The sequence below is a fragment of the Trichosurus vulpecula genome, chromosome 3 (assembly GCF_011100635.1).
Source record: "Trichosurus vulpecula isolate mTriVul1 chromosome 3, mTriVul1.pri, whole genome shotgun sequence".
NCBI classification, from domain to species: domain Eukaryota; kingdom Metazoa; phylum Chordata; class Mammalia; order Diprotodontia; family Phalangeridae; genus Trichosurus; species Trichosurus vulpecula.
The window spans coordinates 224,478,359-224,496,485 of NC_050575.1; the positions used below are offsets into that span (position 1 = coordinate 224,478,359).

The 18,127-nt window shown below is 34.7% G+C and overlaps 1 protein-coding gene across 1 annotated transcript in view; it reads right to left on the minus strand.

Moving 5' to 3' along the window:
• Positions 1 to 18,127, minus strand: part of HEATR5B (HEAT repeat containing 5B) — a 153,402-nt gene that overhangs the window by 96,077 nt on the left and 39,198 nt on the right. The window contains exons 12-18 of the mRNA XM_036752266.1: positions 16,712 to 16,864; positions 13,902 to 14,001; positions 11,015 to 11,124; positions 10,288 to 10,451; positions 9,448 to 9,623; positions 6,757 to 6,862; positions 5,364 to 5,554 (exon numbers count right to left, since the gene is read on the minus strand). Of these exons, the coding sequence (XP_036608161.1) occupies positions 5,364 to 5,554; positions 6,757 to 6,862; positions 9,448 to 9,623; positions 10,288 to 10,451; positions 11,015 to 11,124; positions 13,902 to 14,001; positions 16,712 to 16,864 (1,000 nt within the window). The remainder of the gene's footprint in view (positions 1 to 5,363; positions 5,555 to 6,756; positions 6,863 to 9,447; positions 9,624 to 10,287; positions 10,452 to 11,014; positions 11,125 to 13,901; positions 14,002 to 16,711; positions 16,865 to 18,127) is intronic.

Here is an 18,127-nt window from a genome sequence, read left to right on the forward strand (position 1 = left end):
GACATCTTTTGAATGAGACTGCTAAAGAATATACATAGCCATCAGCATAACTATACATATACCCTACAGTTTATGCAGTAGATGTTTAAGCTGAAGTAGAAAGCCAATATTCCATCTCCTACCTCTGTGCATTTGCATAAGTGGTCCATAGTCTTGGAATGTACTTCCTTTTCATTTCTGCTTCTTAAAATCCTTATTTTACTTTAAGAATCAGATTAAGGTACAAACAAGCCAGTGAATCTTTACTTGATACCCTCCATTACCTTTGTTAGTGTGGGAGCTAGTTACTCTTTTTTACTATACTTACTTGTATATATAGTATATTCTCTCCTCCAACCTTAGTAGAATAGAAGCTCTGTGAAGGCATTTTTTTCTTTATGTACCAGCCTATGGAACAATGTTTTGAATATAGTATTTGTTGTTGTCATTCAGTTGTTTCAGTCTTGCCCAACTTTTCTGACTCTATCTGGAGTTTTCTTGGCAAAGATACTGGGGTGTTTGGCATTTCCTTCTCCAGTTCATTTTATGGATGAAGAACTGAGGAAAACAGCATTAAGTATCTTGTCCAGGGTCACACACCTAGTAAGTGTCTGAGGCCAGATTTAAACGCAGGAAGATGAGTCTTCCTGACTCTAAGCCAACCACTATCCACTGTGCTACCTAATTGCTCCATAGAATTGTACATCGCTCCCATTTTTATGAGAAAGGGTCAAGTGATCAACAAGTAAAGTGACATCAAGAATATGTTCAGCAAAGCAAGTTTCAGAATGGTGGTTAGGTACTCTTACAGCCCTATGTCCCATATCTTTTCCATAGTTACATTTAAAGCACAATAAAAAAGTGGACGTTCATAATGGTAACAATGAGTCATGAAGAAAAGATTTAAATAGTTCCACATACTATAGACAGGGAAATGTAGAGTATAAAAAATTTCAAAAGATGTAGAGTATTAAAAAGATTTCCATTTTAATAGGTTAAACTGAAGCTCTAGGATTTGTAAGATTAATACTCCAGATATCTAGAAAATATGCTTAACTATATTGACTCATATAATACCAAATAACTGAGTAGTTATTCTATTTTTGTTTCTGACTTCATTATATTCTCTTCAGGGGTAAAATGATACGATGCTTTAATATTGTCCTGTCATACTTCTAAAAGTAAAGGAAAACAGTGAGTTGTCAGGAGTTATCACCAGAACTAGATCTTATTAGCTCCCTAATAATAACATATTTATATAGTGCTTTAATGTTTACAAAGAGCCTTTTTCACAACAAACCTGGGAAGTAGATAGTACAATTATTATTACAGGCATTCTATAAATGAGGAAAAAGACTGAGGTCAAGTTGCTTGTCTAGAGTCACACAAATATTTAGTGTTAAAGCCAGAACTGGAAATAGTCTCAACTCCTCCTGAGTCCAGCGCTCTCCTCAATATGACACACTGACTCTCGTGACATTTTGCTGTATCCAATAATAGTTGATATTTTCAAAGTACTATTTAAAAGTAAAGTTTCCAAAGTATTTTACATAATACTTAATTTTGTTCTCACAATAATTCTGTAAAGTCATTATTACAGGTATGACTCCATTTCAGAGATGGGAAAACTGAGGTTTCCAAGCACAGTGCTCTTTTCACAATAACACACTTTCTTCTTCCTCTTCTCTAAAACACTAAGGTTTTACAATAACTCAGAAGTACATTGAAGGTGATACTCCTAATTCAAATAACTCAACTATTTTTTCCCCTTTTTTTCTTTTTTTTTTATTTAATATATTTAGTTTTCAGCATTGATTTTCACAAGAGTTTGAATTACAAATTTTCTCCCCATTTCTACCCTCCCCCTCAACTCCAAGATGGCGTATATTCTGGTTGCCCTGTTCCCTAGTCAGCCCTCCCTTCTGTCACCCCACTCCCCTCCTATCCCCTTTTCCCTTCCTTTCTTGTAGGGCAAGATAAATTTCTACACCCCATTGCCTGTGTATCTTATTTTCTAGTTGCATGCAAAAACTTTTTTTTGTTGTTTTTGAACATCTGTTTTTAAAATTTTGAGTTCCAAATTCTCTACCCTCTTCCCTTCCCACCCACCCTCCCTAAGAAGTCAAGCAATTCAATATAGGCCACATTCGTATCATTATGTATAACCCTTCCACAATACTCATATTGTGAAAGACTAACTATATGTTGCTCCTTCCTAACCTATCCCCCTTTATTGAATTTTCTCCCTTGACCCTGTCCCCTTTCAAAGTGTTTGTTTTTGATTACCTCCACCCCCATCTGCCCTCTCTTCTATCATCCACCCCTTTTTTTTATCTTCTTCCTCCTTTTTTCCTGTGGAGTAAGATACCCAATTGAGTATGTATGGTATTCCCTCCTCAGGTCAAATCTGATGAGAGCAAGATTCACTCATTCCCCCTCACCTGCCTTCTCTTCTCTTCCTACAAAACTGCTTTTTCTTGCCACTTTTATGTGAGATAATTTACCCCATTCTATCTCTCCCTATCTCCCTCTCTCAATATATTCCTCTCTCATCATCCCTTAATTTGATTTTATTTCTTTTAGATATCTTCTCTTCATCTTCAACTTACCCTGTGCCCACTTGCTCTCATTCTCTCTCTCTCTCTCTCTCTCTATATATATATATATACACACATACATACATACACATTCACATATACATACACACACATAAACATATACATATATATACACACACATACATACATACACATTCACATATACATACATACACATAAACATATACATACACACACACACACACACACACACACACACACACACACACATGTTCCCTTCAGCTACCCAAATACTGAGGTCTCATGAATCAGACACGTCCTCTTTCCATGTAGGAATGTAAACAAAACAGTTCAACTTTAGTAAGTTCCTTGCAATTTCTTTTTCTTGTTCTTTCTCTTGATTACCTTTTTATGCTTCTCTTGATTCTTGTGTTTGAAAGTCAAATTTTCTATTCAGCACTGGTCTTTTCAATGAGAAAGCTTGAAAGTCCTCTATTTTATTGAAAATCCATATTTTGCCTTGGAGCATGATACTCAGTTTTGCTGGGTAGGTGATTCTTGGTTTTAATCCTAGCTCCATTGACCTCTGGAATATCGTATTCCAAGCCCTTTGATCTCTTAATGTAGAAGCTGCCAGATCTTGGATTATCCTGATTGTGTTTCCACAATATTCAAATTGTTTCTTTCTGGCTGCTTGTAGTATTTTCTCCTTGACCTGGGAGCTCTGGAATTTGGCGACAATATTCCTAGGAGATTTGTTTTTGGGATCTATTTGAGGAGGTGATCGATGGATTCTTTCAATTTCTATTTTGCCCTGTGGCTCTAGAATATCAGGGCAGTGCTCCTTGATTATTTCTTGAAAGATGATATCTAGGCTCTTTTTTTGATCATGGCTTTCAGGTAGTCCAATAATTTTTAAATTCTCTCTCCTGGATCTATTTTCCAGGTCAGTTGTTTTTGCAATGAGATATTTCACATTGTCTTCCATTTTTTCATTCCTTTGGTTCTGTTTTATAATATCTTGATATCTCATCAAGTCACTAGCTTCCACTTGCTCCAATCTCATTTTTAAGGTAGTATTTTCTTCAGTGGTCTTTTGGACCTCCTTTTCCATTTGGTTAATTCTGCCTTTCAAGGCATTCTTCTCCTCATTGGCTTTTTGGAGCTCTTTTGCCATTTGAGTTAGTCTGTTTTTTAAGGTATTGTTTTCTTCAGTATATTTTTCAGTATTTTTTTGGGTCTCCTTTAGCAAGTCATTGACTTGTTTTTCATGGTTTTCTCACATCCTTCTCATTTCTCTTCCCAATTTTTCCTCTAGTTCTCTCACTTGCTTTTCCAAATGCTTTTTGAGCTCTTCCATGGCCTGAGACCAGTTCATGTTTTTCTTGGAGGCTTTTGTTGTAGGCTCTTTGACTTTGTTAACTTCTTCTGTCTGTATGTTTTGGTCTTCTTTGTCACCAAAGAAAGCTTCCAAAGTCTGAGACTGAATCTGGGTGCGTTTTCGCTGCCTGACCATATTCCCAGCCAACTAACTTGACCCTTGAGTTTTTCAGCAGGGTATGACTGCTTGTAGAGTTAAGAGAACTATGTTCCAAGCTTGGGGGGATGTGCCAGCTCTGCCACGCCAGCACTCCTCCTTCCCCAAGAACTCCCAACCTGGACTGGACTTACATCTTCAGCAGGCTCTGCACTCCTGTTCTGATCCACCACTTAATTCCTCCTACCAGGTGGGCCTGGGGCTGGAAGCAACTGCAGCTCTAGTTCTGTAGCTGCCCCACCTCTGCTGCCCCCGGGGCGGTGGCTAAACCTTGAACTCCTTCCACTTCCAGCAGCTTTTCCCACTAATCTTCTCTGTTTTCTTTGGTGTTTGTTGGTTGAGAAGTCTGGTAACTGCTGCAGCTCACTGATTCAGAGCACTAGGGCACGCTCCACCTAGCTCCTGGTCTGGTTGGTCTGTGCCACCCACGCTGGGTTCTGCTCCACTCCGCTCCCAGCTCCATGCGGGATAGACCTCACCCAGAGACCATCCAGGCTGTCCTGGGCTGAAGCCCTGATTCCCTCTGCTATTTTGTGGGTTCTGCAGTTCTAGAATTGGTTCAGAGCCATTTTTTTATAGGTTTTTGGAGAGACTCAGCAGGGAGCTCACGCTAGTCCCTGCTTTCCAGCCGCCATCTTGGCTCCCAGCCCAAATAACTCAACTATTGCTTATTCTTGTGAATTCTTATTAATACATAGGTACTTGCTTGGCTGGCATCTGGGAAATCCCTACTAACAACATCTCATCCACTTAACTATCCCTGTTTAACTGCCTGCTGGATATGCTCCTCAAATAGTGTTCAAGGAGAGTGAAGAAGATAACTTAGGGCAGTGTCCACAGGTAAGATGAGTAAACCAGAGAGCTTCCTAATTCCTTGTAAATAAAGTCTTCACAATTTTTAAGTTAATTCCTAGATCATATATACCCACAACTGGTTATAAGCCAGATATAAATTATTTTTTGTGTATTTGCTATTTTAAATTATCTGTCCCTCCATTCCCTGTAATTATTGCAAATATTTAAATGTTAACTAATTTCACCTTATTGATAGACTCCTTCATTCTCTCTCATCGAACATATGCTATTAAAGTGATCATGGAATTTTCCTGTCCACCCAAAGTACAATATCTCTTTATCTCTGAAGTTTAGTCAATTAATTGTGAAAAGACAAAAATACTGACACTTGCCTTCAGGTTATAAAGAAACTATGGCCAATTTCTTAAGTTTTGATTTTTCAAATTATTTTTGTCTATGTGAGAAACGTACTTCTTGGTAAAAAAAAAACTTACTTGTCAAAGCTATATTGAGCCATTCTAGCAATGAAAGTTGCTTCACCAACCACTTGAGCCATTCTTCCAAGGGCTTCTCCAGCTGCACATCTTAAAATGGGATTTGGATTATCAAGAGCACCCATAACCAATGTCAGAGCAGATTTACGAACCTCCTCAGGGCCTAAAGTGCTTTTGTTTTCAGCTAAGCCCTATGTGATTTAAAAAAAAAATCCAAAATAAATTTGAAATAGAAAAAAAACCACATTGCAATAGTCACATGTATACAAATTACTTCATTAGATGGATCTTTTTCAACCACATTATTTAAAAATATACTCCTAAGCATCATTTTGAAACACACATAGAGTATGTGAATTCTCAAACAACCAAACCTAGATGAACCTGAAATTTAGGGTAATTGCCCAGAAGATCCAAATCTCTCTTAATTGCAGTTCACTCCCTTTGTTATTTTCTATTGATCCTGCATAGAGCTTGCTTATACATAGTTGTTTGCTTGTGGTCTTCCATAAGCTCCTCAAGGGCAGAAACTGTCTTTTGTCTTTCTTTGTATTGCTAGCACTTATCACAGTGCATGGCACACGGGAGGTGCTTAATAAATGCTTACTGACTGACTAACATGCATATAAAAGCAATTTTGGCAAACAAGGCAAAGCACAGTTAACCTGTTGGGTAACTAAGTGATTCCATTCATGCTATTAATTTACAAAGAAAACAATCTAAGTAAGAAATTCTCTATTAAAATGTGGAAAAATTGTGAAGAATAAAGGATAACAATGTCATTTAAGCATGCATGGTGCATATTTAAGTAAAGAACAGGAGATGAACCATCACTTTAGTGTAATATCTTTCTCTCTTGCAATTAGTTAATTTTGTTTCTCAGGAACTAAGACTCTGGCTTCTCATTACATGATCTATAAATTCAGTCAGCTAGAGTCCAACACCGGATTTGAATTCAAGAAGAATTTCCTGACTCCAGGCCCAATGTTCTATCCACTACACTACCTCACTGCCAGTATGATCCTAGATAAGTCAAGGTTCTCTTATCTCATTTTCCTCATCTGTAAAATGAAAGTGTTGGACTCAATGATTTCTATGGTCACTTGAAACTTAAAATTTATGATCATATATGCCTAATTAAGCAAACTATATCCCATTTTCTTTTTGTTTACTGAGTAGCAGAAACTGCTTTCATATTCTATTTTCTTAGTAAATTACAATATACATCATACAGTATAAAATAAAGAATATTTAAGTGCTATCAATCTGCTTTAATGTAGTTTAATTAGGTGTATAATTTATAACATGCCATATTAAATCATTTAAAAGTATGACCTTATCACTCAGATTAATAATTACAAAATAGTACTTATACTTTTGGTGGCAATATTACCTTTAATGCACTGAGAACAGCAGTGAAAATATTAAGTTGCACGGCCTGCTGACGAACACCTTTAGCCTGTTTGACACATTCAGCAAAATGATCCAACATTTGTAATCTGTAATATCAGAATGAAAAACTTTAAAAATTAATTTTATCCAAAAACAATGCCAATGTGATAAGCTTAAGTATGAACTAACTTTAAGAAAATCACATCCCAGAGAGCCTTTCTTCATTCTTGTCTTATTGTCATCAGATGTGGTTCTGAACTAGCCTTGCCTAATAACCGTCTTCCTACTAATTTGAGCAATCCAGCAGTCAAAATACCAAATTTCAATTGTTAATGAGTTCTATGAAAGAACAATAACCTTAAAAATACCTATAATATGTTTTGAAGATGTTTCACCTCAGATACAAAAAAAATATGTTACTCCTACATAGTATATCCTCATTTACTTTCCTCGGAGTTTGATTTACTTTTGGCTCAGGCCCAGAGGTACAACTCTGGTTGCTAACTGAACCCTGGGGAAGGAAAATGAGGACTGTAAGGAGGGAGAAGGTTTGTATATCCCTCAAGTTGAAGAAATAATGGTAACAGTTTAAGAACAAAGAAAATTCTTTTAGGTTATTTTGTCTAAAGAGCAATGAGACACAAGTACTACCAAAAGGAAGACAAATGACATCTAATATTTTACCACCTACCCAATTCAAAAACTAACTCTGGGCAAAAACAACCCTGGAAAATCAAGCACATTCCTACATTTGTTATGATCTATAGGATTCCTACTCCTAGTCAATAACCCCCAGAGATCAAGATGGTTCAGGGACAACCTCATAGATTCTGGGTAGGCCTGGGGTCCCATATCAAATATGTCTTTTTATTGGTATAAGCTAGTCTCCAGAAAGGCCTCCACCCAGGGCCACTTTGAGTGGTAAACTTTTACAATTTACTCAAACCTAAACATATACAAGTTGGTTTCTATAGGCAATATGTAGGGTATTGTTTAACCCCAAATTTCTGCTTCTATATGGGATTATCATAAAGTCCCTGGACTTTCTCCTCATTAAAAAACAAAAGCATATAGGTGCATTATGATTTTTAATAGATTCAGAAGGCTCGTCCCAACTTTTTGTCAGTAACTAGCTGTATGACTTTGAATATGTTATATAATCTTTTTGGGCCTGAAATTTCCTTTACTATAAAATAAAATTTTTCTAAAAAGAAGGACTGATGTTCTTCTAAGTAAATGGTTTTCTTCTAAGTAAACATGGGATAGTTTTTGTCTATTTTTGATCATGCTACATCAGAGATTCCTAACCTTTTTTGTGCATGGATCATTTTGGCAGTTTGTTGAAGTTTATGGACCCCATTTCGAAAAGATATATATAATGTATGTGTGTATATATATATATATATATATATATATATACACACACACACACACATACATATATTGTGTATACAAATAATATATATTATATATCATGATATATAATATATTATATGATTATTATATTAATATAGTGTATATATAAATATATGTGATGTATAATATATAAGATTATAATATGTGATATATACGATTAAAAAGATATATATAAATAATACATAAAGAAGACATATAAACATGTAAGATCAAATAGAAATATATAAGATTATATATATATAAGATTATATAAATATATGCTATATTATATACAATATAATATATATAATATGAAATATATAAGATTAAAAAGAAAACCAATTATATTGAAATATAGTTATCAAAAATATGACTTTCTGGGAAAGTAAAATGAAAGGTTCATATTTTGACTGTATTCTTCCTCATATTAATAGCTATAAAAATCAAATGACTAACCAATAATTATGTACTATATCTTATAAACAAAGATGATGCTACTAATCCATTTCTGGTAGAGTTTTAGTTTTGAATAGTGGTGACGGATTTATCTGCATTGATTCATATACACTGCATTCTGATTGTGACCACTGATACAAATAAGCAAAATAACTGATTAAGTTTATCATAGAGTGCTATGAATAAGCAAAGCTAACTATCCTATACTAAGCTGGAACCTATAATTTTACTTGCCCCTCATTATTATCACATCCTAACCAAATAAGTCATAGTGATAAGCAAGAAAATAATTCAAGTGATTAACAAGAATCACATAGGAGTTTAAAAATTCTAGTAATTCAACCTGATGAAAACGGTGCCAAAATATGAGTTACTACCACTTATATCAACATAAAACTACAAATACTGTGAACTTTATGTGAAAGTATATAACTGAAAATACAATGGAAAAAGAAAATTTTAAATATCAAAAAATTGTACTGACCTTAGTATCAGTTAAATTTTCCCTAGGAGTTATTTCTTTACTCATTAACCTTTTCAGTGCAGAACATAATTCAGAGTAATTACCCAAATTATGATTACTCTCAAAGTGGGTAGTCAAAAACCTCCTAATAGATTTTCTTTTTAAATTCAATTTTCTTTTATTTTCAGTCTGATAGATTTTCTATAGAACTACTGTAATCAAATCTTTTTTAATAAGAACAAGCTTTTAACATGGTTTCAAATAATGTTAAATTTGTATTTAGTTTGCTAAAACCAAACCTTTAGAAGAATCTAAATTTAAGACTAGTAATTATTTGGAATAATTACAAAAATTGATCTTATTCTCATTTATACTAACCGGTGTTTATAAGAAACATGAGGAAATACTACACCAAAGAGAGCAACAGAAGCATCAATGACTGAGACACCAAGGGGAAGAGGACCAGGAACAGCTTCACCGGCAGGTATTCGTAAATAAATGGAGGATGGGTCATGCTCTAAAGCACCACTCCCAGATGCACTATTTGGCTGGAGCTGCAAAATAAACACATAAAAACTTTACAAAACTTATTTTTTGAGACATACTTTGTAAAATCTTATGGAAAAGATGGGGAGTTAGTAAAAAGTATAAAAAAAGAGTGAGACTTTAAAAAAGATTATGATTTATTTTTGTGTCATAATTCTAAAATTGCTTTTTAAAACTACTAACGCAATACATCATCAAAATGCTGTCTGAAGCAATTTGAAGGAGATTTTTTAGCAACTGTTAAACTACTACAGTACGGTAAGTTATAAGACTAAAAATTGAGAATTCACCCACTAACCAAATCTTAATCTTTGGTATGTCTCTCAAAAATAAGGCCTCCCCAAATCCTCTTTCCTGCACCTTCTTCCCATCCCTACCCGGGGCATAGGGGCCAGGAATGATTTTGCTGCAGTTGCCAAGGCCTAAATTTAAAGCAAACCAATTAAGTAGAACAATCTCTTTAAATTCTAGGGCTAGAGATGCTTATCTGTACTACAACAACTCAACCATCAATTACCAGGATGTTATCTTTAGGTGTCAAGACCGCCTAGGTCTTGGTTAATCTTGAATCTGTTTTCTTTTTAAGTAACCATGTAAAATCATATGAGACCACTGTTGAATGACTCATCTCTTTTTTAAAGGGATGACTTTTTTTCTTTTATGATTTACTACCTGATCTTCAATTGATTTATGATCAGTTTCTTGAAGCCAGGAACCAAGAAGAACACTGTCATCATAATGACAGAGGGATCTGAGAAGGGAAGTAGTTGTATTGGCAGAGTTATCTGTCAAAGTAAATTCTGCCACCAGCTCCCTAAGAAGTGCGTTAAAAGAGCCTAAAAAACAGAAATACAAATTAGAAAGCAAAAAATACATTTAATACTGTATAAAAGTAAACTTAGAAAAGTAAACTAGCAATGACAGTGATTCTAGAGTAATACTACTTTGGACAATTGGCATGAAATAAGCAAATTCTTACTCCTTTACATTGCTAAAAGCAGCTATTATTCAATTTTTAAAATAATTCTTATTGGAATGAGAAACTGCCTTTTTTTATTATCTACAATAATGATACTTTTCTCTAGTTGATTATTTTGCTATATACTTTCATCAGAACTTTTTTAACAACCAAAAAACAAAGTCACAAAAAATAATTCTAACCATATTTCAAGTGATACATTTAATTTACAAGGCACCAAACAAGAATATGCAAAGATTCCTGTCATTCTACTGAAGACACATCAGCAGTTTATATAGTTTTTATAGTCTTTTATTTCTGCCAAGTATATTATTTCTTCCCATAAATCCTGAAATAACCACATTACGAATGTTTGAAATACAGAATTACTTAGAGTGAGAATTCTTATTAGATTTTCACAATATTTTAAATTCTAATTACCTTCATAAGTTTTGGGGGGTAACAATGCCAAAATATCATAAAGCCTTAAGCGGACCATTGCAGCACTAGCCTTCAGATGAGCTCCATGGGCCTTAATTACAGATGGAATGCTAAAATGACAAAAGGGGGAATTATAAAGGTTTAATTCAGCAAAAATATTTTATAAACAGATACCTGAAATACTAAAATTCAGTGGGTAACTGTACATTCTTTCTTTTTTCTGCATTACTCATATCAATCAAACAAATCAATAAAACAAACATTTTTAAAGAATTTTCTAGGGGCCAATCACTGTGCTAAATACTGAATATAGACACAAAAAGTGTAAAAAGTCCCTATCCCTAAGAGCTTATATCCTAATGCAGTGACAACTTGCAGGCAGACACATAGACAAAGACGTATACAAGATACATGAAAAGTATATGTAAGGCAACTTTAGAAGAGAAGGCATGAGCAGCTTGGGAAAACCAGGGAAGAAACAACTTCTACAGAAAGTGATGTTTCAGCTAAGTCTTGAAGGAAGGCAAAACATTCTAGGTACAAAGGCCAATGAAAAGGTATGGAAATGGAGTTACAAAGATAAAATGAATTTCTATTTTTAAAGCATTTTACAAATCTTAAAGTGTTTTATAAATGTTTGCTATTATGATTATTATCATTATTATTAGTGAAGAATATCAAGTCAGTTTGATTGGACCAAAGGACATGTGGAAGGGAATAATGTGTAGGAACACTAGAAAGAAGGCACCAAGTTGTGAAGAAACTCCAACAGCAAATGGAGCAGTCGATATTTTATGCTAGTTAACAGAGAGGCACTATATTTTACTGAGTTGGGGCAAAGTCATTAGACTTTCATCTTGGGAAAATCTGGGGGCAGCTGTGTGAAAGATAAAATGGAGTGGAGAAAGACTTGAGGCAAGGAGACCAATTAGGAGGATGACAGAATAGTACATACGTTGTTGTTTGTCCGTTTCAAAGAGGACCAATGACATCATGGGGTGATGTCTTGACACATGCACGAATTGGATTTAAGTGAAGCAGAGTTGTACAAAGCCTCACTCTCTCTTCTAGAGTCATTTAAGTAGTCCAGTGGCAGGACAAAAGTCAAGATGACTGGCAGTGGCCTGGGATAGAGTGGATGACCTTGGTGTCTTCAATATCTGACCAAGCTCTAAATGCTTCAGCTGCCTTCATGGTCATTGGAACAAATTGTTCTTATCCACCCATTCTGCCAGAGGAAGTCTCACATGCTTGGGGTAGATACTCACTAAAGGGTTTATGGCCTATCTGTTACCCTCAACCTGGTTTAGCTCATCTGCTAAGACAGTTTACAGTTGACAGTGGTGTGACTGCTTTGCATGCTACAGCTTCTTGGAGCCACAGGTACGAGTTAAGTGCCAGGCAGACACCAAAGGTGGATAAGCATCCTTGAAAAGGGCTTGGCAAGCTCTCATACCAGAGGTGCTAGTCCTCCTTGAACATACTATACACTCAGCTAGGTGATGCAGTGGATGGGATACTGGGCCCAGAATTAGGAACTCATCTTCCTGAGTTCAAATTTGGCTTTATACACACACACACACACACACACACACACACACACACACACACACACACACACACATATATATCTACTAGCTGTGTGACCCTGGGCACTTATTTCACCCTGTTTTCCTCAGTTTCCTCATCTATAAAATGAGCTGGAGAAGGAAATGACAAACTACTCCAGTATCTTTGCCAAGAAAACCCCAAATGGGGTAATAAAGAGTCAGACACAACTAACAACTGAACAACAAAAAAAATTCAGTATAGGTAAGAGGTGATGAAGGTCTAAATTAGGGTGATAGCTATGGACACGCCATTAGCTGAGAGACATTTGGGGTGATTTAGAGTAAGAAAGTAAAGATAACACAGGCTAGAAACCTAGATGACTGAAAGGATAGAAAAGTTCAGGAGAAGGATAAGCTTAGGGGAAAGGATAATTAATTATTTTCACTGTATTTAATTTGGGATATCTACAGAATGTCCAGGTCAAAGTGCCTAGAAGTCAGCTCATCATATTGTACTAGAGTTCAGGAAAGAGAAAAGGGCTGAATATTAGATCTGGTAATCACTGGCATAGACACTATAACTGAACCCATGGATCATCAAGTAAGAAAGTATGAAGAAAAGAGAAGGGGGAATCAAGACAGGGTCTTAGGGTATACTCACAGTTAATGAGCATGAAACAGATTAAGATCTAGCAAAGGCTTCTGAGAAGGAGCAGTCAAGAAGGGGGAGAACAAAGAGAAAGCAACAAACAGATGTGAAAATATTCAGGAAGAGTTGGTCAATAGTATCAAATACTGCTGCTGAGAAGATAAGAAGGACTGTTCAGTAAAGGATGTCAATTAAGAGATGATAGTTGACTTTGTAGGGAGAGCAATTTCAGTTGAATAATGAGCTTAGAAGCCATAACATAAAAGATTTAAAAGAGATTGAGAAAAAAAGAAGTGGAAGTACTAGGTGTGGATACACATTTTCAAGGAGTTTATCTGAGCAAGGAAGAAAAGATATAGGATGGCATTGAGAACAGTATTATCTTTAATTTCATTTTCATTCCAGCAAACATTTATTAAGCAGCTACTGTATCACATGTAAGGCATTGTGCTAAGTACTGGGAAGAGAAAAATAAAAGACTGTCCCTACTCTCAACACATTTACATTAATTGCTTTCCAAAGAAATTAAGAACATTTAAATCTATATTCATTCTCTTTTTTACATTAAAAGGTCATTTTAAGCCAATAAATCATGTTTTGTAGGTTATTTCATGAGGTCAATGTACCAAACCAAAATAAAAGGTTGAATCATACATAAAGCATATTATTCATCAAACTGTTCACTTACTGTGACATCATCGTCATGGCACATTCAATAGGTGTCATCAATTTTCTAATCACATCCTCAGTTAGGAGCTCAGGACAATGAGCAACAAAACTCCGCATTGCTAAATTATATTAAAAAAAAAAACACAATAAAACCTGAGAAGTAAATTAAACTGACAAATGAGTAAACTATGGGCATATAGAGAGCCTTCTTATTAAAAAAAATCTTGAAAACATAAAGTACAAATTCTCAAAGGATGAACTACTAGTTGTAGTAAATGTCACATGAGAAAAAATAAACTTTGTGGAATTTTTTTTTGTTCTACAGTAATATTGTTGAGATCTAAAAAGGAAATTTGTAAAAAAGATACATATCCACACTTTGCTGACATGGGAAGAGATCTCTTGATACATAAGCATAAGCTTTTTTTCTTAACCATGTCTAGTTTTATTGTTGCTTTGCCTAAGAACAGGATGGCCACTCCTGTTTTTTTTTGGATTCTGCTGAGATACAATAAATTCTATTCCAAATCCTCATTCTAACTCTTGAAGTATGCATCTTCTAAACAAAAAACCGGTGGATTTTACTTTCTCATCCTTTTTGCCATCTTCTCCACTTTTAGGTAAGTTTATCCCATTCACATTCACTGTTATCATTTCTTTTCATTTTATCAACTCCTGTTAACTTATTTCTACTCTGCCTCTTCATTTCTTTAAAAGGAGGGAGGAATCAAATCCAAACCAGGTATTTGTAATTTAAATTTCTCATTATCCCCCTCTAATCCTAGCCCACACCCAAATCTCTTCATCTTAACTTTTTTTAAAATAAATAGCACTATGTAACTTGTTTGTCTTGCTTGAAATTTTCTCCTCCTTGATTCTACCTTCTCTCTAAAATTCCACTCCTGGTTCTCCCTGTCCCAGACTAGTCTTTCACTTACTTCACTATATTTCTATCTTCATAGTGTTTATTTCTTTGTCTGATTAATTCTTTGTTTTTAATCTGCCTTTGCCTGGCCCAAATAAGATTCATGAGATCATCACTTTCTTCACCTATGTATTTGAATAATCTTGTTTCTCCCAAGAAATATTAAGTTCCAGCATTTCTCTCAATCATTTTTTCTCCTTCATCCCTGTGCATGTGCATGTGTGCGTGTGCGTGTGTGTGTGTGTGTGTGTGTGTGTGTGTGTGTGTGTGTGTGTGTGTGTCTGACTCTCTCTATCTCATCTAAGCCTTTAGATTTTTGCTTTTCCTGGACCATCCCCATCTCCCATCCCATGATGCTTACAGAAAGTAGAAAGAGACAATAATCTTTTCTTTCCCTTTTGGGATATAAGGATTTGCCCCTTCTGAGTCCTTCAAACTTCTTCAACTTACTTAAGTTTCTTTTGTTCATTCAGTTTCTGCCCAGCTCTGGTTTTCTCAAAAGAAATATTTGCAAGTCAATAATTCTACTAAAAATACATTATTTTCTCCTTTAGAGTTAAATTTAACTATGTAATTGTTATCCTATTTGTAAACTCTTTCAAGAGATTGCTAACATTTTCTTTCCCTCATCATAGTCGATGTGGATAAATCTGCATAAATCTCACTGAGATTCCTTCAGATTTAACCTGTTACTTCTTGGCCATTGGTAGTATTTTTCCCTCTGACCTGGGAGCTCTGGATCTTAGTAATCATATTTCTGAGTGTATTTTGGCTGAGATTTCACTCAGGTAATGACTTGTGGATTCTATCAACCCATATCTTGCCTTTTGATTTGAATACTTCAGAGTAATTTTATTTTATGATTACTTTAAATATGGTATTTAGGCTTTTTGTTTTGTCATGCTTTTCTGGGAGCCCAATGATTCTTAAGAGGAGTCTCTCCTCTTTTTCTTTTTGCCCAAACCTGTGATTTCATTCATGTAGTAGTCTACTGTAGATCTAAGCTGATCTGAAACTTACAGTCTTAAAATGCTGCCTGAGTCACTGAGAGTTTAAGTGATGTACCCAGGATCACACAGCCAGTATGTGTCAGAGGTAGGACATGAAGTCTGACTCTGAGGTCAGGTTTTTACTCACTAACACTGCCCCCATGACCTTTCCTTCCATGTTAGTAGCTTTTGATGATACGTGTGTGTGTGTGTTCTTCCAATTTTACTATCTTTTGACTTTGCTCCAATATTTCTTAATATTTCATTGAATTTCTGAGCTCCATTGTTTCATTCTTTCTTCAAGACATTCACTGCTTTGCTAAGGTTTTCCAGCTTCTGTTCTAAGCTGACTATTCTACTCCTTCTCACTTCAATTCTTTTACTAGATTCCCTACTATTCCTGGAGTCCTTGTGGCCATTTCATGCTCCTTTCCGGGACTGTACTTATAGTTATTCCAGTACTACAGTATACTTCTTTTTAAAAGTTTTAGCCTGGAATGTTCTTACCATAGGAATTTTCTTTTGCTTGGTCATTATCACAGTTTCTCTGATAGTGACCCCCTCCTGACCACCCTGCTCACCATCGTAGTATAACTTCTGAGCTGCTCCCTACTGAGATGTGAGAAACTAATAGTTCATTTTCCTGACTTTTAATGTAGAGATCAGAGAAAACCCCTAGGTGTCCAGTATGTAAAGACCATTAAACTTGTGTTTCTTCCCACTCATGTGCAGAGTTTTATAAAAGTAAGTGGTAGTAAGAACATGAATTCTCATCTAATGCTCATGTTACTGCATGAGCTTGGTGAATGTACCATCATACATCAAAAGATACTTTCAAAACTATTCTTTTCATTCACTCAATGCACTTCTACTAATATGATAACTTTTGAAAGTCAAATTGATTTCAGCACTTACCACATAAAGCTCCAGCTCGGCCTTCCAATGTTACCTGCCAAGTAAAAGAATCTCCTCGTGCCTTTTCAGCTTCTAGCTCCTTTAAGGAACGAGGGAAGACATTTCGCCACAATAGCAACATTTTGGGAAGATGATAACGAACAACAGAAGGACCTAATCAAGAAAATGAGAAAAATAATCTATATGTTTAATCATATAAAATACCAAAATGACAGCTACTAATACCATAAATAAAAAGGTCAAGGAAAGGAAATCTAGGCATATGTTACAAATTGCTAAGTGTCTACAGAGTTCTCTCCTTGAAATAGAATGCTGCAGCTCTAATAATTTTAACAAAATACTTTCATTATCCATTAACCTTCCAAATATTATTATTAACAATAAATTTCTTAGTTAAAAAAAAGGTAATGAGACATTAAAAGCATGTTTCAAATGACATAACACTTTTGGCCTATTTATAATGATCATGATTTTCTAAAGTAGCTACTCTGGATAAGAAATACTCATGTCAACCTTCATTCTTATAACTTACTGAGGACTTTTAATTCTACATACAAAACCATTCATTCCAGCTTTACAAGAAAAAAAACCAACCACTTCAAGAAAGAGATACATACATTGAGCAAAATGTGCTTTTTAATATATTGGGGAGGAAAGTAATAAAGTTTCATTGTTTATTTTAAAATAAAATTTAGTTATAATAAACCACAAGTCTCTGCACTCAAATATAACAATGAATATAAATGTAAAGATAATAGTCAAGTTATATCATAAATAATGTTTAATAATATTTTATAATGGCACAGTTAGTTACATAAATACTTGTGACAACATTTTATAGTTATTTTCTAAAAATATATATTCTTTCATTTCTATAACAGCTTTAGTTTAAATAAGACTTAAATTTATAGGTCTAGTGAAATAAACAATTAATCTAGTCTTTTAGAAAAGTTATCACCTTTGGATAAAAGAGACTATCTTCTAAGTGACAGGCAAAATTCATCATACTATTGTTAATTTGATTTTTTTTAAAAGTTATATTGAAAAGGATATCCTGGGTCACAAACTCAATATTTTTGCTTCTTAAGATCTTCCTCAAACCATTAAGTGAGAATTATCCTGAAGACTACAAAAGTATCTGAGCCCAAGTTCCTAATTTCATCTCTCTCTGTTGGCAATGATATTTTTAAAAGCCATATTTAACAACATTCAAAGAAAATATAAGTGTTGTGTGCCTTCTGAATCCTTTATATTGCCTTCAAGGGCAACTAAAGATGGAAATACAATACGCATATGCAGCTTAATGTAATGCTAATATAACATTGCTATTACTGTCAATCAAAGCTTAGCATTTGAAGTATAAAAATTATAAAAAACTGAAATTTCTTTTGTCATTTACTGACAAAAGAGCAGAAG